Source organism: Tachysurus vachellii, chromosome 10 (genome assembly GCF_030014155.1).
Source record: "Tachysurus vachellii isolate PV-2020 chromosome 10, HZAU_Pvac_v1, whole genome shotgun sequence".
NCBI classification, from domain to species: domain Eukaryota; kingdom Metazoa; phylum Chordata; class Actinopteri; order Siluriformes; family Bagridae; genus Tachysurus; species Tachysurus vachellii.
Window position 1 is genome coordinate 19,309,487 of NC_083469.1, and position 22,378 is coordinate 19,331,864.

Below are 22,378 nucleotides of genomic sequence, written 5' to 3' on the forward strand. Positions count from 1 at the left end.
AATTATCTGGCCAGATGTCCAAATTGTGCCACAAATGATCTCCAAAAGAAACAAATCTAACTGTAAATTTGATAATAGCTGATTAAACAGTGAGGGCTATTTAATTAAAAATAAATAAATAAATAAATAAATAAATAAGAGATATATTTTGTAGCTCAAACGTGTACCGCCATCTGTAGGTTCATTGGGTTTATCTGCTTCACCTCCCTTTTATATTATGTGGTTATCTTTATTTTATATTATGTGGTTAAAAAAATGTATAATATGCTTTTGCCGACCTCAGAGTTAATTCCTAATCAGTGGAATAAGACAACTCTTTAGAATGCATACTCATAAAAATTATGAGTGCACCAAATAGGCTATATTTAGGAGAAAACCCACCTCTTTTAATTGTTCTCATGTGATCATAAGTAATTCAGTGTCAATCTTGATGTTCAAATGCAGCAGGTCTGCCTGCAAATTGCAGCAAATTAATATGATGTATTTATAGTATAGAAAAATCCCAGCCAATTGATGTGATTACAGCTGTATCAAAGCAGGGTTACAGAGAGATGAGCCAAGTACTAAAATGAGATTAGGTTTTTCAATAGATTTATTGTTTTTTTTTTCTCTCATTTTAAGTAGGGTGTCCTTAAACTCCAAACATATAAAGCTTCTAATCGGCTCTAATAGCTTTAACAATCGTAAGTAAAACAGATAACTTCTGGGATTCAACCTGGTTTCGTTTTCGCAAAATTAATCCAGTTGGTTAATCCGAGCCCCCAGAGCATCTTTTAATCCAACAGGACTCATTGTGACATTTCGAAAACGTCTCCTAAACTGCTTTAATAATCCCGAACAGGGTTTATTTATATCATCGACCTAAAATAAAGCAACACACTGTATAAACCAGTAGTAAGCTGCATGACATAATGTCCCAGGCATGTGGTGTTCCCGTGTTGTTAAATAGACTATGAATAGAATATCGTCAGAATTTCAGTGTGTACTTTATATTGTCTTATGTCTTACTCCAGATAACGTGACTTTCAGACCCTAAATGATTTTGTGGCATATTTATTCATTTCTCAAATAACCCTACGTACTTGTTTTCTGACTCTAATATCTTATATCTTGAGCATATTTTTATTTTTAAAATGTATTTATTTATTTAATCATACATACATACATACATACATACATACATACATACATACATACACAGTACTTTTGTACAGTTGCTGGTGGCCCAATGTATTTTATTAATTGACATCAAGCTGAGGCAGATGACACGTTCCCTGGTCTTTGTCCTGGTATTAGGATCAAGATAATTAAAATGATTTCGCTTAATAATAATATGAATAAAAACATGTCATAAAATGTTTTTGATTTTCCAAATGGGACAGAGCGATATCTAAATTTGAAAAATGTTGTTATTATTATTATTATTAGTAGTAGTAGTAGTAGTAGGAGGAGGAGGAGGAGGAGGAGGAGGAGGAGTTTTTTTTTGTTATTATTGTTATTGTTGTTATTATTATTGTTGTTGTGGTTATTGTTATTATTGTTGTTGTTGGGTATTAAAAGTCTTTGAGATAAAATTCTAGTGGGCACGAGCGAACATTGTCGAGTATTTTTCGGAGATTTCATTAGGAATGTAAACCCATTAAACCAAATCACATTTCGACAAACAGATAAAATGCACACTGAGCGCGGGAGACTTGGTGAAATTGTGAGCTTCTTGCTCGCAGGTGATTGGCTGCCGACATCGGGCCCTTGTAGGGATGGACCTTTTGGATAAAAGGAGAATTTCTGGGGGGATCGCGTGTATTTGCACTGGTGGATTCCTGTGCACAAGGGAAGAGGGGGACTATTCTCAAAGGCACCATGACGGGGAAGGAAGGGGCTGTGTTATCGGAGAGTTTGAACAAACCGAAATTAGTTGAAAACGGAGGGAATAGCAACCCGCACAAGAGCATTACATCACACGCACCCAGGTGCACGGGCTTCGGCATCCAGGAAATTTTGGGCTTGAATAAGGAGGCGTCCTCGGCGCCTCGGAGCGCGCTGGACTCCATCCCCGGGGGTGCGCACTTGCTGGCCGCACGCTCCATGCTTGGCCCCGCCGCCGTCGGGGTCGGTATGGGATTCATCGGCCCTGGGGGTATTCCGTCCTTCTACAGGCAGCCCTCGTTTCTGGAGGTCCTGTCAGACGCACAAAACGTCCAATTTCAACCTCTCAGCAAGACAGCACCTCAGGAGGCCGGACAGTCTGCCAGCTCAGGTACGAGTCTTATCATCCCCACACTCACACACGAATCACGGGTCTCGTGGGGTACATGCTACAACCTGGAGTACGGATTTGTGGGGAATCTTTAAATGGTGCAAGAGAAATTTGACCTCCCCATTTTTTGTAATCACATTTTCTATCCTCTCCTCCATTTCCTTCTTATTTTTTGCTTTATTATAGTATTATTGTTATATTATTATTATTATTATTATTATTATTATTATTATTATTATTATTATTATTATTATTATTTAATGTTATTATTATTCAGTATAATTTAATATTTAAATGATGGCCATTCTCGACATCAACAAGTCAAGAACATGGAGTCATGGATTTATTTGAGGTAATTGATGTTGATAAGTTCAATAGGCCAGAAAAACCCCAATCCACAGAGGCGCTTATTGTGAAACTTCAAGTTGCTGCTTTAGCCGCAAACAATATATTTCTGATTTTTCTAGACTCAGAGGATGTTTCTTCGAGTGAACGAAAAACATCCAAGTCTTCCCTGGGCCAGAGCAAGAAGAGAAAGAAAAGACGACATAGGTAATTATTCTTAGAGAAATTCTTAGGAAATTAGAGAAATTTCCCCATTGTGGGACGAATAAAGGTATATCTTATCTGAATTCTGATTTTTTTTTTCACACACACACTCATATATATATATATATATATATATATATATATATATATATATATATATATATATATATATATATATATATATATATATATTACAGAACCATGTATAGAAAGAGGAATCTTCACTAAGTTAAATGAATTACGCTAAATGTACGCATAATGTAAACAATTAATACGGATTTATTATTCAAATTTAAATATAAAATTAATGATTTAAATGTAAAACAAATGTAATAACGAAGAATATAACATTTACAATATAATACTATATTGTATTTACAATATTATATTTACTGACACGGATTAGAATTTGGAAATAGTAAATATATACAATATACATGAGTAGTAACTATACTACAATAATGATTATAGTAATAATTATTATATTACTATTATTGTTGCTATTATTATAGTAGTTGTAGATCTATTTTATTTGGATTTAATTGATTAACTAACGGAATAATAGAAAACGTCTCTACTTCAGTATAAATTGCAGTTATTGAAAAGTCTATAGAGTCTATAGAGCAGGATTTTAAGCAGATTTAAGGGTAAATAAATGCTCGAGGTAACTTGTTCGGTAAAAAGTGATTTTAACAATTAAATGTTAATTTCTATACTGTTATAAGGCTTGTTCGATTATTTATAATAATGAAGGGTTCGTGTCTGTTGTGGTAGAAATCTGCATCAGATGTTATTAGAATTTACTTTCAGCATTTTCAGACCTTCACACTGCAATAGGCCACAGCGTCAAATGATTCATGCTTTATTATATGTATAACTATGAATATACATCCCGAAAAGCTACAGAGGAAAAGGTTATCATTTAGCCTGTAGGCCTGAAAAGATTCTCAACAAGCATTTCAACACTGTCGTGATACCTAAAGGCCTAAAGCCTTTGTTTTACATTACCAATTTAGATGTATTTAAAATAGGAGAATAATTATTTAGGATGTGTTTTTGGAATATTTGTCATTTCAGCTGAGTGTAGGATATTTCTTGTTATATAGGACAATATTCACATCTTATCAACTGGAGGAACTGGAGAAAGCTTTTAATGAAGCTCACTATCCCGATGTGTACGCCAGAGAGATGCTGGCTATGAAGACTGAACTACCAGAAGACAGAATACAGGTCATTTTACACTATATTACAATGCATAATTATACACCAGTATGTAATTTTCATTAATCGGTGTTGAATACATTCTGTATTTTTTTTGTAAAAGAAGACGGGAAATGGTATTTTGCTATCATATACGTGAACGTAATTATTCAACAACAACAACAACAACAACAATAATAATAATAATTATTATTATTAATATTATATATATATATATATATATATATATATATATATATATATATATATATATATATATATATATATATATATACCGAATTAAAATGAATTGTGTGGCGACTATAATCGACACGCTGATGAAAGGTTTTCATCTTAAAAATTTTTTTTGGGAATCTAAGTAATGGTAGAGGCCCATAATGTATTATAAAAATATTCATAAAGAATTACATATACACACATATGCATGTCTACATTAAAAAGGAATGCAAAATGCAAGTTCAACCTGTTGCCAGTCCGTGTTGATATAATGTTTCACGCATAATCCTCTTTATTTTGACCAATCATTTTAAATCCTTTATATGTCTGAAATTATAATTCGTTTCGAATTAATTGATTTGTCGGTAAAGGGAGTAAAATACTTCCTATACTGTTATTTGGTTGGTCTTGTTTGATAGTGCTTTGCCTGGATTAAGATATTTCATCTTTTGCATATGGCTATTTAATATGACTCACTGAATGTTTTCAATAACATCACCATCGTTACATAAAGAACAATTAAATGTGTAAATGAAAAACATATTCATTAGTAGACGGTTATGCTTCATTGTAAAAAAGACTAATCATAGTTCACATTTCAATAATTCACACTTGATCATCCCTTACTAGCAATTCTGCAGTGGTGTTTATTGCGTTTACTGCTATTCTCTTCATCATGTAAATAAAAATCGCACTTAAGAACAATTAAATAAATTTTAATGTGTCACGCAATGTAAAATAAAGTAAATAAAATAAAATGGAATTATATCTGTCGCAGAATTTCTTTGGCTTTCTACATATAGATAAACTAAGGACATTCCTGTATTCTGCCCTGTTGCATGTATAATATGACCAACATCACTGTTTTAAAACAGTGTATTTAAAAAAATTATTGCATTTGCAATAATAAATGATGTTTAAACATTGAAAGCTAAATTACAGCGAGGGATTATTGAATTATTACCAGCAGAAATGGAGGTATCTTTTTACACTGGGCTGGTTTGCTTTTTTTTTTTCATTCTTATTATTTTTTCTTTCATAGCTCCAGAAAAATGCTCGACCTCTTTTTGTACAGTGTGTGTGAGCTTAAAGAAGCCAGTTTGCTTTGTCTGTAGTGCAGAGTGATCATTACACACTGTCAGCTCTCCAGAGCCTCTGGTTTTGGCTCAGCTTTAGGTCCATCAGGTGGAGATGTATCAATCAACACCTAACGACCCTTTAAAGCAAAGCTTGCCGTTTTGCAATGCTATCTGGACACATCATTTCTCATCGGTCTCATGATGAACGTGAGACAATTTTGCTCTCGGATCGTGAGCGCTAACGACCTAATCAAGCAATCAAGGCGGAAGGAGATTGCAGGGTGACCCGAGCCATCCATCTGCCGACGCGCCTTTTTAATCTCGCCCTCATTATGGCTTCCTCTCGATGAATAAATAATACGGAAATAAATAAATAAGAGCTGCTTGCAGTCCTAAGTAAGATTAACATCTAATTTTCTCATCTGGTGTAATTAGTTAAATCAGACGAGCCCGTTAAGTTGTGAGGGAGCGGAGGCGCGGCGCAGGACGCCGCAGGTTCAGATGAAATAACTCCATTGAATTTATTAGCGCGGGTCAATGGCGCTGCTCCCCTGGGCGCTGCTCGTTTAATTTCCCGTGATATTTGCCCGCCTGTCCACCATCGATTGGGCCTGAAATTAACTTATTTTTCAATCAGCCTCGGCGTGCCCTAGGGGTCGCTTCTCCTCGCTGTCTCCGCCCGCTTTTCTTTGCCACGACCGATAACCAATTTCACTTGCATGAAATGAGAGCCATCAAGACGAGCACGTAAAAAATTTGAAAATGGTTAGATAATTTCTTATCCAAAGGGCCTATGAAGGCCTGCAGAATGTGCCCCGCCCCTTTTGTGCCCGAGGGCGGGGCCAGATGTTAGTTAAGCGCGAGCGAGTTGAAGGAACAACCAACATCTGCATTAGCAGTATTTTAGGGAGCTTTTGGCCCTACTTGTAATTTTAAGAAATCTAAAAACATTTGAGTGTTTGTTGCTTGTCCCACCCAGTATGGCTGTATTGGAGAAATATATATATAAATATGTATATAAACACACACACACACACACACACACACACACACACACACACACACACACACACACACACACACACACACACACACATATATATATATATATATATATATATATATATATATATATATATATATATATATATATATATATATATATATACATATATTAGATATCTTAAGAATCAGCAATGAATTCATTTTATATCTTGATTGGTTGTGTAGGTTAAAACTCATCATCACAATATGTCATTGGTTTGTGGTGCGGTTTAACATTCAGATTTAACCCATCCGCAGGTCTGGTTCCAGAATCGTCGAGCCAAATGGAGAAAGAGAGAGAAGTGTTGGGGACGTAGCAGTGTGATGGCTGAATATGGGCTGTATGGAGCCATGGTGCGTCACTCCATTCCTCTTCCAGAGTCCATACTGAAGTCTGCAAAGGACGGAATTATGGATTCCTGTGCCCCCTGGCTACTAGGTATGTATATAATCCATGTAAAAAAGTTTAAAAATTACATAGAACTATCACATGTGGGTTAAGCGTTTGAATCCTGGTGATGCTATAGCCAAGATGCTATGGCTCTGACCTCTAGGTGGGAAAGATGGCATTACTCTCTTCCCACATGGATTAAGCATTGAAGAAGGACTGGACAGTGTTTCATAGTGTGTATAGGCTGAAAAGCCTGAATAGTGTTATAAACTGAGATATTTATTTATCAGAAATCCATTTTGAGACATGGATGTTCCTGATTTGGGGATAAATCTGGAAACCTCAAGAAGCATTTCTATGTTTATTACTAGGCTTGAAGTGGTTTTGAAAACTTGAGAAGTCTGTTCTTTTATTGTCATTTGTTATATTCATTCATTTATTCATCTTCAGTAAACACCTTTCCTGGTTTCAATGGACCCAGGAGCACAGGGCAGTAATACACTACTGTGGTTTGCTCAAATTAAGCAGTTGACTTCTTTCTTTGACCCTTACACTCAATAAATAAATAATGAATGGGGCTTTTAATGAACAAACATGATCATGAGGCTGATCATTTATATGGAGTTCTGTGCAAATGGAAAAACAGATTTTATTTTAATGTGCTTTGTGAATGTACAGTATTAACTGCTTTCGAAATAAGGACCAATACCCTCAGATAATTCTCAAAATCATACTCTTAATACAAATAAAACCTCGGCAAGCGTTATTAGTTAGCATATTTATTCATTAGTTGTTAGACTGCTATCTTAAGGGTTTCTCATGTATTCATTTTGATAAATGTTAAATTTGCTACTCCAAAGTATTCACTTAAATAAATGTTTATACTCATGATGTAATTATTTACATCATGTCAAAACTGACATTTTTCACATTTTCCCCCCACTGGTATCTATAAACAGAAAAAAGAACGTTACCTGTATGTGTAGAATATTAGCAGTATTTTTTATTTATGTTTTATTTATTTTTATTGCTGCAATGCCAGAGTGAGGAAGTGAAGCTTTTAACAATTTTTTTATATGAATTCAGAGTAAGATTAAAGTTCTCTCTGTGAAGTATCATGGCAGAACTGCTGAGATTTGCATAATGCACAACGTTTTCAAATATTTAAAGCAGTGTCTTGCTTTATCACCTACATACTGCAGCACTGAGCTGTTTTATTTCCCTGCTTTTTAGAAAACTTTGTTGTACAGAAAATTATATATACAGAGTCTCTAACATTACAGTATATATTGTTATTAAATATAATTTGGCTGTATGTTCAGAAAGACACAATATTTGGAGATAACCAACAATAGTTTTCAACTTAAAGGGAACACAAATTGTCAGGGAATGTGAACTTAGTCATATAGATCAATAGTTTATAGTTATTGGTTATATATTCCCATGAATTTAGGATTCAGACATGCACATTAATCCTATTTGATGGTAATAACTTTATTTCAAAACAAACAAGAAATATTTATATAAATAGATTACAGTTACACATATTTATTTGGCAGGTGGTTGCCAAAGGTTAGAACAGCGTACAAGCATGTATACATAGGCCAGGAGCCAAGAACTTCCACTGGCCAACCAGAACCATGTAAAGAGACACAACTAAAGGAGTTGGAACCTTAGAACTCAGGAGTGCTCCAATTCTAGTCACTAAGTCACAACTACACTAATAGTTTGCCAGTTCTAATCGCTAGTCTCTTGTCGTTTACCAGTTCAAATGTCTTTCCAATCCCCAGGCACTTCTCTAAATCCGAATCCCTCATCGTTCTTTGCAGGGATGCACAAAAAATCACTGGAGGCAGCGTCAGGCACACCAAGCCAGAAGCCAGACATACCTCAGCATCCAAACAATGCCAGCGCTGATGATACTGATGCTGAGGAGAGGAGGAGCGACTCGCCCATGTCTAAAGAGGAACTGAGGGAGAACAGCATTGCTGTTCTCAGGGCTAAAGCACAGGAGCACAGTGCCAAAGTGCTGGGGACAGTGTCTAGCAAAAGACTTGAGCATAAAACACAGGGAGAAAAGGAGGAGAAGACCAGCGTGGAACACTCAGACTCCCAAGAAGAGAAAGAGAGCTCATAGATATGCACTTATAACCGTTGGTCACACAGCATTGTGTCTTTCTGTAGCTTTCCTATAAACAAATCCTGATGATCTCTTCTGTATTTCCTCAGAACCACAGGCCAGGAGTGGATCTCCTCTAACCTAGCTAGTGCTATTTTCCTATTCTCACGTAGCGCTTCAGATGTTAAGTTCACACGTTGGTTGGAAAATACAGAAAGCATGACGCATTAATGTTTATTTTTTATTTTTAAGACCTACTTGCCACTAAATGTCATTTGGTTCTATATACAGTATATGCTAGTACAAGAAACAACTGTAGCTGCAATCTGGTAACGTTTGGTGATATCAGTGGTGGCTTGGCAAGGACGAAATGCTCTTCAAACCTAATAAACAATGTTATTTTTTATTTCTACTTTAAAAACAACCATTTTAAACATTTCACTTTCAGTCTGTACACTGTGCTTCTTTTTTTAAAGGCACTCAGTTGCTTGATAAGTTGTATTAGAATGTGACGTTGTACATATTGTAAATAAAGATAGCTTGCTACAGTATTGTTTGAAGTACACTTTAATGTACTGTAGTCTTATAATATATGGGGTTATGTTCTGAATAAAATGTTGATCAGATTATTTAAAAAAAACAAACATCTGAAATGATGACATATGACTTTTTTATGGGAACAATGATAAAACAAACAGAAATATTTTTTGAAACCCTAAATATGACCTAAACGATTCAATTTCAATTTAAAGGGACTGCTTCCACGGGAGCTTCACTTAGGTAATCATCTATTAAAGATCATGACAAACGTAGCATGCAAAAAACCTAATAACTCTTTTACCCTAATTAACATTTTTGTTTCTTTTAGGTTCTTGGATTGAAATTTAATGCAGCTGTTGTGGATAGTAAATAACATTAGATAAACAAAGGTAGCATAACACTGTTTTATATGAGTTATGTTCTACTTGGCGTTTTCAGTGCCACGACCGATTAAAACTGATGTGTCCTTTTCCTCTATAGGCTGAGTGGCTGTATGTGTCACCGATATATAGTATAATCTGCCACATTCCCAGGGTCTCAATCTAGCTAGAAAAAAGCAGGAAAAGTACATGGCATACGTATGGGCGAGGAGCATGAACGCAGCCTTGGATCTGGTTCTCTCAGTCAAAATTACAGGCAGCAGTGCTCATGTTCACTCTAGATCTTATTATGATTATTTCTATTATACTTCATGTGTTTTATTCCCCATGTAACCTTGTAAATATGTAATTATTGTTTATTCCTCAGTAAAAAATACTTGTATTAGTTGAAATGGAAATGTCTGTTAAATTGAGTTTCTGTTAACTGTGATCTCTTCCGCTCTCTCTCTCTCTCTCTCTCTCTCTCTCTCTCTCCCTCTCTCTCTCTCTCACGCACACACACACACAAAACACACACAAACACACACAAACACACACCTGGGCAGCTGATCCTATCCTGCCCTTATTATTGAAGGCTGTCAACAGATTATTGATACACACTGTTAATTCAGTCCTCATTTAATTTAATTTACTTAGTGTCCATGTAATTAATTAGTTGCCATCTGCAGTGATTAAGCCTGGCTTATAAATTTAACAAAATATCTCAATCCCATGTTTCGGCTGTTACTATTTATGATGTACGATGATACAGGTTTGAAAACTACCTCATCGCTTACTGTTTTGGACAAGAAAAAAACAACACTATTTTGTTAAAACATTGCTATTGTACAGTATTAGCTGTTTTAATGTAGTGTGAATGCAATCAGCACTAACTGACACCTGCAGCTATGTGGCAGAAACTCATCGTTATTTAATGCTGATTGTCTTGACGTCATCCTGCTGTATTTTAGAAGAAGTCATTGGCCTGCTTTACATTATTTAAAAAATTAAACAATGTCCCAAAACTTCATAATTAGTAATTAATAATAATTAATTTTAATAAATGGTGGAATTTACCATTTATAATCAAAATCTCAGTGTCACTGAAGCTTTATTAAAAACTTAATAAATGATTGCATTATTTTCAGTTTCTGATTAAAGAATATTCAGCTAACTGATAACCTTTCTGTCTAAGTTGTTTTGATGAACTTCAAACACATGGTGGTTTGGCTCCAGAAAACAACAGTAATAGCTGCTATCGCTAGTTTTGGTATGAGGTGATTCATAAAAACTAAGTTAGACCAGTCAGTTGTTTCCATAGAGTTTTTCAGGTATTTTGTCATTTTTTTCTATACTTGTAGTGTTGATCTGTTACTGTTAACCTTTACAATTAGCATTATTTCTCCCCTCCTAACTGCCACATGGATACCTCATTGTGTTGAGCTCCCATGGTGATATAAGTATTTGCAATAAATATTATCTTCCTCGTATTCTCTTCTCCCATAGTGAGTGTGCTTTTGTCTACAGCATATTACTGTTTGTTTTATTTATTTTACAGTAAGTTGGGACTCCTGATTTAATCTCTAAACCCCAATCAACAATTTGTAGGCAGACATGACGCGGGTGAAATCGAAGATCGATATACAATATAAAGGCTCATGCTTCACAAAAGAGTCCTCTTTACAGTTCAATGGTCAGCTATCTTTTTAATCCCATTATTAAAGGAGCGTGAGGATCAAATGTCTAAAGCTGCAAGTAGGAAGCTCTCCCAGGTTTATAGTGACCTATCACCTGAGCCGGCTTTTAAACTCCATTTTCAGCAACATCTATAAAAAGGTCTGCTTCTGCCCTGAGTGGAATTGGATGTTGAAATTCAACCCATATGTTGCACACTTTCAGAGGATGGAGCATGGTTTGCTATGTCACAGTGCAAGGCTTTGATTGACAGCTTTCACTGGGGATCTGGGATGTCCTCAGCTCGCCTGTGGCCGAGCACTTTGGCATGTGTTTGGCTAATATGATGAATCACATGCAGGTTAAGTAAGGCCGAATGCCAGATACACTTAACCCCAGTACTGTGTGTAGATACATAAATGACTCCTGATGAGCATTTATTACAAGTTTACTGTGTGAGCAAGAGCTCTGGACAACTGGGCCTGGTTGGACGGCAGATTTGTCTCTTGTGAGCATTGCAAAGTGAACTAAATTTGGGGACCTAAGGGTGGCACATGAATGGACCATCACCATGGTGATTCTCCTAGGCTTGCTAAACCTACAGTATGTGCGTCTCAGTCTGGTTGATGTTAGTGCCCAATTGAGTGATAATCATGGTGTTAACCAACAACTCATGTGCTCATCTGCAGTAGACAAACCATTATGACTGAATGTATGTCCAGGGGAGTGGCATCTGACCCATTTCTGGAGAACATTTGGTGATGTGCAGATGGATTATTTTGCCACTGCTGAGACAGCTGGCAAGAGCCTGGTTCCCAGTACTGCTTTCAATAGTTGCCCAAACTCCCTGGTGGCTTTGTCGCTGAACAGCTTTGTTGTCTTAAATGGACTGTAAAATCTGGCACCCACAGTAAAGTTACCCATGTCAGTGATGCTGAATCTAATGACTACAATCTAGCATTCTAGGAAACAATGCATAAAATAAGAGCCTTCAGCAAATTGGCTAAAGTCAACAGTATCCTCACTCATCATCTGGAAAAGCAATGTTATGACTAACCTGCAAAGTACCAAATTCTGAGCATACCTGTTGTAATTTTTTCAAAGCAAACTGTATTAAGAATGAGATTTTAAAAAAATGCAATATTAATTCTTGACCAATTTTTTAGTACAGGATTAACTGAGTGGTCGGAATTGATTATGGTCACGTTACATAAATATTTTATAATGAGGCACACAAAGGTTTTTCCAAACCAGCATTGGCAAAGTATGTCTTCATTGACAGTGCTTTGTGCACAGGGGCATTAATTCCACTGAGGATAAACATAATGTTACAGCACACAAGTTATTCAGGACAATCGTGTACTTGTGTACTTTTAACTTTGTGACAACAGTTTGGAGAAGAACCACATATGGGTGTGATGGTCAGATGTCCATGTACTATTGACCACACAATGTACTGTTTACCAACAATGTGGTGTGTGGTGTATTTTTACCACCCCCTGAAACTAATAAAAATTAATATATTTTTTTCTGAGCGGATATAAAAGTGTTGTTTCTTCATCTATTTTTAATTCATGTTTTCCCTGATTATTCTTATTCTGACTTGCCCTCAAACTCAACTAATCATCTGTTTCAAAACAGGCAAAAATAATTAGAAAGGGAAAACCGAGACTAAATAAGTGGTGTCAGCATACTGCCATCTACTGGACACAAGTTGGTATAACAATGTCTCTCTACATCAGCTGAACTACCATATGAAATATGTTTTTGTTTTGAAGCAGATGGTTAGTTGAGTTTGAGGGAAAGTCAGAATAAGAATAATCACGGAAAACATGAATTAAAAATAGATGAAGAAACAACATTTTATATCCTCTCAGAAAAAAATGTGTGTTATGTTAAAACAGGTTTATGTTTTATATATATATATATATATATATATAAACATGTCGCCCGTGGTTTATATAATCACAGAACAACACCCCTAAACATATTAATACATAAATACATAAAACAACATGACACAAATAGAGTTGTAAGTCTTCTGACCATAATGTTGTGTATTAAGATTCTGGTGTTTATTCACTACATTACCCATAATGCAGTGCGGTGCGTTGAAGGATGTTCCGGTGTGTTACGTAGAATGTAAAAAAAAAGTCCCGAGTAAACAAGTTAAAATCCATCTGTGTGTGTCGTTTGCTTGAATTAGTGATTATACCCCTTTCGGGACACAATTGGTCCGTTAAGATGAGATATTTTTATTGGCTACCGAAATGTCGGTCAGTGGTTTAAATATTAAATTCAGATTTCAGGTGGAAACGAAAGTGATTTTAAAAAGAGCGAAGTAAATGTTTCTTAGCTACGAGAAAATTTATAGACATATAATATACTCATAAAAGTACAAATACGCCCCCCCAAAAAAAAATTCCTTAAAAACAAAAACAAAATAGTTATTTATTTAATAAATTTTATATATATATATATATATATATATATATATATATATATATATATATTTTTTTTTTTTAAAGCGTTCTTTAGTACTAAACCATCACAAGGGAATTATGCCCAGCTGTGCCCTATAAGTTTAATACAACGTGAATGTGGACACACAGGTGGCAAGAGGCAAATTATGCCACGTTAAAGATTCCGGAAACGGAAATGACGCCATTTGTTATTATCCACCGCCCACCCCCTCGCCATTGTAGCATGGATGCGAGTGCCTATTGCCTAGTTACTGTTACAAACCTATACAGAATTATTCCATTTGCTGGGCAAAACATTTTGGTCAAATCTGTGACTTGTGCACAGTTTAAAGTTTAAACTTTAGCAGGCTGTGGCTTCGTGTTCTCCGTTCGAGAGCTTTTACGTGGACGTTTTGAGTCGGACTGTTTCTGCTACATCCATAATCAAAATGGCGGACAACGAAGACGAGAGTAGTAACACGAACTGTCCCGAGGTTAGTCCTGTAAGTGTGAGCGGGTCTCAGACGGACGCATCGGACACCACTAGCTCTCAGATTCAGGGTGAAAACGGAGCCGGAAGCGTTCAAGTCGTGGTGAGCGCTGAAGGCGGCGGTGAACGAGGCCTGTCGCGGTTAGTAACCGTACAGAACGAACCGAGCGCGGACGCCAAAGCTGCTGACGGATCTTCAGAAGTGATCGGGGACATATTGAGCGGCGAAGTGCTAACGTCGTACGTGCAAGCGTGTGATAACGCAGACGACACCGTGGCGACAGAGTGCACGACAATTAGCAGCGATTTCTTGAGTGCTCTCGGGCCCGCGACTACCATCATCTACGTGCAGCCTGACGGGAGTTTCGTGGAGAGCTCTGGGCTTTCTGTAGAGGAGCAGCAGCAGCTCCTGGAGCAGCTTTCCAAACAGCAGCTCGTTCAGGTCACTGGAAACGAAGCGACTCGTCTGATCGAGCAGAGTCAGACACTGACACCGGCACCAGCACCCAAACCTGCCCAGAGCACCAAACCTGCAGTAATATCTAGTATTGACGTGCAACAGGTTATAGATCACGTTAACAAGTCGCAGGTCCGCGCACAAGCTGAGCTGAACCGCTCCCACACAACGACCCCTAAACTCCTGCAGAGGAGCGTCCAAGCTCAGACTCCCTCGTATATAACTCTAGAGGCTGGAAATGTCATTTCAGGACAGCTGACTACTACGTTACAGCCCCAGCCGTTTACCATTGTGCAGAACGCATCACAGCAGCTGCAGAGTGTCGCCAAACAAGTGGCACTGCATCAGTCACAAAACGGTGCACAACCTATTCCTCAAAAGGTAAGGGTTCTGTACAGCATGCACAACTACATATCCTCTACTGTACTCAAAGGTCTCTGAAAAAGCAAAGGACCCAAAGTGCCCAGTGCATTAATCCCTCATGGAGGCCAAATGATGTACTTATGACCATGTTTAGAAATCCTGGTCAGGGTCACGGTTTAGAGAACACGATGAATGGGACACCAGTTCATTGCAGGGCACCGTACACCCACATTCACACTTTTACAGTAGCCAGTCCCCCTGCTACCATGGTTTTTTTTTGGGGAGGTAATTAGTGTATCCAGTCGGACAATAACCTGAGTTAAACTGGGAACTTGCACTTTCTGCAGAGTCACCATGCTGCCTCACATATGTAAAGTACATAAAAATCCTCTCCCTCCTATAAAGGAAGGAAACAGAGCTCAGTGTAACGTTGCAGCGGTTAAGGATTAAGGGTCCTCTTCAATAGCCAATTAGTAATAATCATGGCAGTGCAAAGATTTGATCCTTTAGATCAGCAGATCTGAGCCTTATATCACATATTGTCATGTACTGTAGTTTAGAAATGACATCAGAATTATGTCAAAAAGACATGCAGAAATTATTTTTTTTGTTTGGTCGTTTTATTTGATCGTCACTCACTCAGATGCATGATGTTTTTTAGTTTTCCAGATTTAAATGATGTATCAGTAGTCTAGTAGTAGTCTAGTATTTTAAGGTGACTGGAAGAAGCTCCTTGGCTGCAGGGTACAACACCTTCCAAATTTATCTTCAAATCCATGCACCTAGTGTATGGTATGCTGTTAAAACCCAGACACGTTGGCTAAGACTTCTGTATAAACAGTTGGCTTGATTCTCTGGTCAAAGTTTCTCAATTTCTTTAGACCTACTTGACTGAAACCATCTGCATGTAAGGTTTGGAAAGTAACTCTTACTTAGTAAAATGCTCTTGTGAGCTATGTGTGAAAGAACATTTTGCTCCACTGTGCAGATTATTGTCATGGCTGTGAGTACATAAATTTATACAGAATTCACAGAAGTCTGTGTCCAATACATGCTGTGTAGTAAAAAGTTATTACATTTCCTAGTGTTAGCTAGCAAGCTAAAATATAACATCTGGTTAAACAGAAAAAAGTCTTGTTCCACCAATTATGAACCATGACGCAGTGCAGACTTATGGTCTCCATTTAAATTTTTAAACCAATCTATAAACTAACTGTATAATTACAATAATTTTAAAATATTTGTCTTTGAATCTCCAGCTAGCTGAACCCATCCATATTCAAGTGCACGCTCCACCAAAACAGGACATTAAACAACACCAGGCCGCTCCCATCACCATCCTCCAGTCGCAGAGCTTGCCAGTAAGCCAGTCTGTGGTGAAAGTCTCCACTGTTGGCACAGTCAGTACTCCTCAGATTATCCACATCACACCTGTGCCTGGCCAGCAGCAATATTTCTTACAGAATCCAGGAGAACCACCCATTCAACTTCTCCTTCAGAAACCAGCACCTGTGGTTAGCAGCATTTCAGTTCCGATTGTGCATAAAGTCCAAGCTCCTGCCTCTTCTTCTAACTCCACCACTGCTGGAAAGAGTCCTGCAGCCAAGCCAGCTGCGGTCTCCATCCACCCCACCTTGATTTTAACCCCTTCCACTAGCGTTTCATCGACAACCACCAAAATATTAAATCCGCCCTCTAAGGCCACAACAGTGGTAACCAAGGTTTCAGCTCCAGCCGTTGAAAAAGAGAAACCCAAAGCGAAGAGCCGCCAGAAAAAGCCTTTGAAAATCCAGACACGCTCTGGTCGAGTGTCTCGGCCACCAAAGCATAAGGTAAAGGACTACAAGTTCATCAAAACCGAGGACTTGGCAGAGAGTCATCAGTCAGATTCTGATGACTACTCTGAGATCAGCGTGGAAGACGAAGAGGGACTTGAGGGCAAGAAGAAGACAGATGTTGATGGTTTGTCCCTCCGCAGCAAAGCTTTTAAATGTGAAACATGCGAGAAGTCCTACATAGGCTTTGCTGGTTTGAACAGACACTATAAACTTAAGCCAACTCATGACAAAAGTCACACATCATCTCCAGTTGCGAAAGAAGACTCTAAACCCACAGAAGAGCAAACACAGTCTGAAGCAGCTAAGACGAATCCTGTGAAGGAAGCCACGACTCAAAAAGTTAAGATGTCCCTTCTTCACATGTGCATAAAGCTAGAAGAAACTTATTTTCCCTTTAGATTTGCTAAATATCTTTTTTGCAAGAAATTCAGACACAGCACTGCAATAAACATGGCAAATTCATGACCTGTTTCTGTTGAAATGTAAACAGGTGCAAGCAGATTCTACAAGACAGATTGTTCCACGACGGCCTGGGAGACCTAAGGGGTCAGGGAAATCCACTCTTCCCAAAAGGCTGGGAAGGAAACCGAAGAGAGGAAGACCGGGTCGACCTCCTAAACAGCAAACAGCACTTACTTTGGAGCAGCAGGCACAGAGACAGAGAAGTCGACTCACAGAGGTAACGCTCACTAAACTGGAATTTTACATAACATCTTTATCACTAAGAACTGACAGTCGTAGATTTACTTCAATGGCTAATTGGTTCACAGCCATTTTTAAGGCTTATAATAGCTGTATGGATGTTGATGAATGTGCTACAATCACAGTTGCTTAGAATCAGTGGGCAAGGTCCCAAAATCCTAAGGATAGAAATATTGAGCTTTGATAATATACGATCTAATATACGATCACTCTCAACAGTTTATACAGCAGTACGACGATGAAGACCTGATGGAGATTGTTCTTCCACGCCTGGCGAAGGTCATGACTGTATGGGAATTTGTGCTAATGAAGGTAATGAATTTACATGACTTTACACTTTACATAGTGTAGATTTACACTCTACATTTAGATTAAACCAAAAATGAGTAAACATGAGAAATTAAGCATTCAAGCTGCTGTGCTTAATCTCGCAATTATAGCACGGCATTTATTTTTTACGACTGTTGTGGTTAAAAATGCTTGATATTTTATCTTTGTGCTTTTATTGTGGAAAACTAGCAATAAATAGCAAAATTGCAAGCACCGGATTCTTTTAAACTACAATTAGATGAAAACACGAAAACAATTAGATGAAAATACTTTCTTTGATACCTGCACTTTTATTGGACACACAAATTCAAGAGGACTTTGGCTGAATTGTGGAAACATTTGCTATGATTGTGAAAATTTGAAAAAAAAATCCTTTGTAAATTTGTGTACTTGCAAAATCCTGTAGGGACTGACTAGCTGTAACATGTGACAGCTTTCATTCTTAAGATTCAAAACCTTTTGCTCAGTTTCTGCGTTTTGAACAAGTAATAAAATTTGCAATAGGATTAAGTTCAATGCACTTGAATAGTAAACTGTGAGGATGGTGTTAGATGTTTCATTTGACATATTCTTTACCTGAAGGTAGAAAATGGCCATTTGTCCAAGCAGCAGTTCCCCAGTGTGTATCATGAATTTGAGCAGCTCCACAGCCAGGTGAAGAAGTTGGCACAGGAGCACTTTAGTATTTCACCAGCTTCCCGAGCAGCTATCGAGGTCACCAATATGGATGTAAGTAACTCGTTATAAAACATTTTTAATTTTCATTTACTGTCAGAAACCGTTTTATTTAATGTTAGTGATTGTTTTATGTTTTGCCACCATGAGCACAAGGATCTTTATTGTAGGGACCTGTTTGTTTTTTAACACACCTTTATTTACCGTTATCAAATTTATACTTTTCTTTTTACTTTTATGCTGATGACGTAAATGAAGAAAACCTCTCTCCATTTGAATCCTAATAACTTGTTTATCAAAGCGTCTCACTGAGTGTCTGAAAGATGTCATAAATTGTATGAAGAGAAAACAGACATTCGGGCATTATTTTTTCTGCCCTTCTAAACACATGACCAGTTTATCAAATGACCTTGGAGTGCTTTCTGAGTATGGAGAGATGTTACAAAGGATGTTAAACGAGTTGAGAAGTCTTCTGTCACTTTCTGTCCCTTCTGCACTGTCCGATACAGGATCCAATTTTAGGTTTTAAAGGACTGGTCCCTTCATATACTCTGGACCTCCTCTCTTAATACTCAGCTCCAAGGACTCTAAAAGCTTGGTTGAGGCCTTAGCATGACATGCTTCTGTGGTCTTTGCACCAAGGCTGTAGAATATTTTACCCCTAGATGTCACTTAGCTTTTTCAAATTAAATCTAAATTCATCTTTTAGTAATTTTATTCACATTTCTATGGGAATTACTTCCACATTTCTTACCACAATTTTATTCCTATTACTTTGGGCAACTGTTTTTGAATTGTTACAGTTAACATTGTTGCGTTACTAGATAAATAAAAATGACTTCTGTCTCTGAAGGTCTTGAAATCGCTGGGTTTTACTGATCCATCTAGTGAATTAACACCCCTGAACTCGTCGAATGGACAACAGTGTACGATACGAAATCAATCTGCAAAGAGTCCACGGAATATCGAGGTGAATCTCTAGTTTTATTTTCTGATACACATCACCATTGAAGATGGAACTGATTTTTGTTCAGCAAATTATTGTATTGTTCCAGCTGCATATATACAGTCTGTTTTGCTTTCAGTGTCATATGTCTTTCAGTGCTTTCATGCTTGTTGTTTGTTTTTGTTTTTTTTGTGTGTGTGTGTGTAAATCTATGGGAATTAGAAACACATGATCAGTTGGGTTGCAAACTGGGGGACAAGCGGATTAAACAAACACAGAATCTTGTTAGTGAGGGAAATGTAATGAGGTTTCTGAAATGATGATAATTGCTGTACTATTTAAGCTTTATTACTGATGATCAATCAAACCTAGAGAACAAGCTAACCAATAGCTAGGTGATAGTAGTTAGGACTGGTCAGAGTATTGTAACGGTAACAGTGTGCATGTCCCCTTTATCATGAAAGGTGTGGCTTTTTTTTTTTCTAGAGCAAATATAGAAAGTGTGAAAATACCCTTTTGTCTTAATTTCATACGGATTACTAAATATTTTACTATACTATGCCAAACAACACTACATTATTCTGAACTATATTATATTATGTTATAAAATATACTATACTAAATTATAGCATACCGAAAGTGGAAGCTGATGTAATTTACTACCAAAAATAGAAATATGGAACGTATAGGGATGCAATATTACCAGCAGAAAATTAATAATCTAGTGGAGTAGTGTTTATGTATTTATTTATTTTTTTACCATAGTCTTTATCCTCACTTACAAACGAATTGATTTGTACAGTAAAACCTGCAGATGGTAAGCCAATGCTTTTGTTGATTTTTGTATTTTAGAAGGCCAATGGATTCAAGAATAAGTAGAATAAGTCATTCTTGATGTTTGTCACCAGGAAATACATGCACCATTACGTTAAAACACTCAGTTGAAGAAAAAAGTATGTAGGCGTCATAAATTAGCAGGGTTTTTTTGGTTTGACAGAAAACAGACTGATGATTCTTATTTTAGCAGCGGATTGACTCTATTTTTCCACTGAATAACTGAGCACTCAGACCTGTAACCTGCTCATCCTGGGTTCCTGGGCTGATGCTTTTTTCTTCAGCTCAATTCCCAAATCAATGAATAGATTTTCTTCTTTAGGCTTATGTCCTCTCTTAGAAACTATGTTAATTGGACACCAAATATATAGTTGTCTTTCACTCTTATTTGAAATCTCACAGATTGTTCTGATTTATAGAATACCAGGACGTTGCCTCCAGCAAAGAGGTTTAAAATGGAAAACTGCTGTGGCGAAAGCAACGATTCTGCGGTTAATCAGAACGGTATTGAGAAGCGCACGGCTAATGAGGACTCCATGCTGCTCCGGGAACCACAGGTGGTCCTGACCCGTTTAGAGAACTTGGCGAACACTGATGCAGACCCTGCAACAAGGACAGAAGAAGCAGCTATGGACACAGGAGAATGCCTTCTTGATCCTGAAGCTGGCAAACCTCAAGATGACCCTGACGGAGAGCTTTCAGAAGTTCTCAACAGTGAGAGCAGTGGGAGCATGGACATCGCGGATCAAGTGAAACAGCTGGAACAAGTGCTGAGCTCAGAAACAACAGATAAGGAAATCGTGCTGAATGATGAAAACGGTAACCCTTCACAAACCGAAAGTTTGGCCGAGGCAGAATCTTTAGTAGAAACTGTTGTCAGCGAGGTGGTGATGCAGTCTGTTGAGGCTCAGGAAGGAACCCCGGTATTTATTCAAACAGCAGAGGGCCTCGTTCGACAGAGTGCTGAGGAACTTGCTTCTAAGGGAATAGTGATTGTGAATGGGCCTGATGGCAGTACAGTGCACATCGAGGCTCCAGAAGGAGTTCCTTTAGAGACTGTCCATGCTCTATTAGGCATCGAAACTGAGAGAAAGACTTGAGAGAGGAAAAAGTGCAGCGTCTGAAACATTTTTGACATTTCTCAACTATTTCAAGACAACTCTTATCAGCATGGTATCGTGCCGTCGTCCCCCCACCCAAGGAACTTTTTATTGCAGATTTTTGTATATTTGTAAAAACAAAGTATTATTATTGTTGTTCCAGATTTTGTGCATTGTTTTTGATCCAGTCTTTTGTTTGTAAAATGTAAGCGTTTGGTTATATAGACCTTATGCCTTCACATTTCGATGCCAACATTGCGTGTCTTCACTTACTACTACAGCCATGGCAGGACTCAGTAGTTTATATACTGTATACTATGAAGAAATGTACAGTAAAGTGTGAAATACTTAATTATTAGTTTACATTGCTTTAAGCAATGAGGAACTGTTCTTTGTATGTGTATTGGTTTTAAACTGCTCGAGGATGATTTATGGACTTCAAAATGTGCATTTAGTTCTTTATGATGGGAAAAGTAATTAAATTGTCCAGAATGAAGCGAAAAGTTAACAAGTGGAAAAACATGTCTTAAGTGTGTAAAATCCCAGGTTATCTTTTTGTTCCATCGTTACATGTTGTATAGTAGTTTGTCCAGTTCAATAGTTGTTTAAAAAGCACTATTTTATTACTTTTTATATAATCTTTGGACATACTGTGTTTTTTCAGGCATCTCGACATTTGTAATACGAAGAGGATACATAAACAGATGACATTAAACCAATATTTGTGATTGA

The 22,378-nt window shown here is 37.3% G+C and overlaps 2 protein-coding genes across 3 annotated transcripts; both read left to right on the top strand.

The window, feature by feature from the left end:
• The first annotated feature begins 1,548 nt into the window (after nt 1-1,548).
• Nucleotides 1,549-9,548, top strand: vsx2 (visual system homeobox 2). Of its 2 annotated transcripts, none has more exons than XM_060879200.1 (5): nt 1,549-2,257; nt 2,725-2,809; nt 3,913-4,036; nt 6,625-6,805; nt 8,548-9,548. In XM_060879200.1, exons 1-5 carry the CDS (start codon nt 1,861-1,863, stop codon nt 8,892-8,894), a joined length of 1,134 nt encoding a protein of 377 aa, XP_060735183.1. In that variant the 5' UTR covers nt 1,549-1,860; the 3' UTR covers nt 8,895-9,548. The 2 variants fall into 2 exon arrangements, with proteins under 2 accessions (XP_060735183.1, XP_060735184.1); XM_060879201.1 differs by having other exon boundaries at nt 8,587-9,548.
• A 4,564-nt stretch (nt 9,549-14,112) lies between these two features.
• znf839 (zinc finger protein 839) lies at nt 14,113-22,378 on the top strand. Its single transcript, XM_060880133.1, has 7 exons — nt 14,113-15,239; nt 16,481-17,398; nt 17,550-17,738; nt 17,981-18,073; nt 18,674-18,820; nt 19,620-19,736; nt 20,966-22,378. The coding sequence occupies exons 1-7, from the start codon at nt 14,361-14,363 to the stop codon at nt 21,644-21,646; spliced, it is 3,024 nt and encodes a 1,007-aa protein (XP_060736116.1). The 5' UTR covers nt 14,113-14,360; the 3' UTR covers nt 21,647-22,378.

Bases quoted from the DNA above. Each gene is read 5' to 3' on its own strand.
- vsx2 (XM_060879200.1), top strand. From the start codon at position 1,861: ATGACGGGGAAGGAAGGGGCTGTGTTATCGGAGAGTTTGAACAAACCG. The intron at 2,258-2,724 runs GTACGAGTCTTA...TGATTTTTCTAG, and splicing joins CGGACAGTCTGCCAGCTCAG to ACTCAGAGGATGTTTCTTCG. The intron at 2,810-3,912 runs GTAATTATTCTT...CTTGTTATATAG, and splicing joins AGAAAGAAAAGACGACATAG to GACAATATTCACATCTTATC.
- znf839 (XM_060880133.1), top strand. From the start codon at position 14,361: ATGGCGGACAACGAAGACGAGAGTAGTAACACGAACTGTCCCGAGGTT. The intron at 18,074-18,673 runs GTAATGAATTTA...CTTTACCTGAAG, and splicing joins GGGAATTTGTGCTAATGAAG to GTAGAAAATGGCCATTTGTC. The intron at 18,821-19,619 runs GTAAGTAACTCG...CTGTCTCTGAAG, and splicing joins TCGAGGTCACCAATATGGAT to GTCTTGAAATCGCTGGGTTT.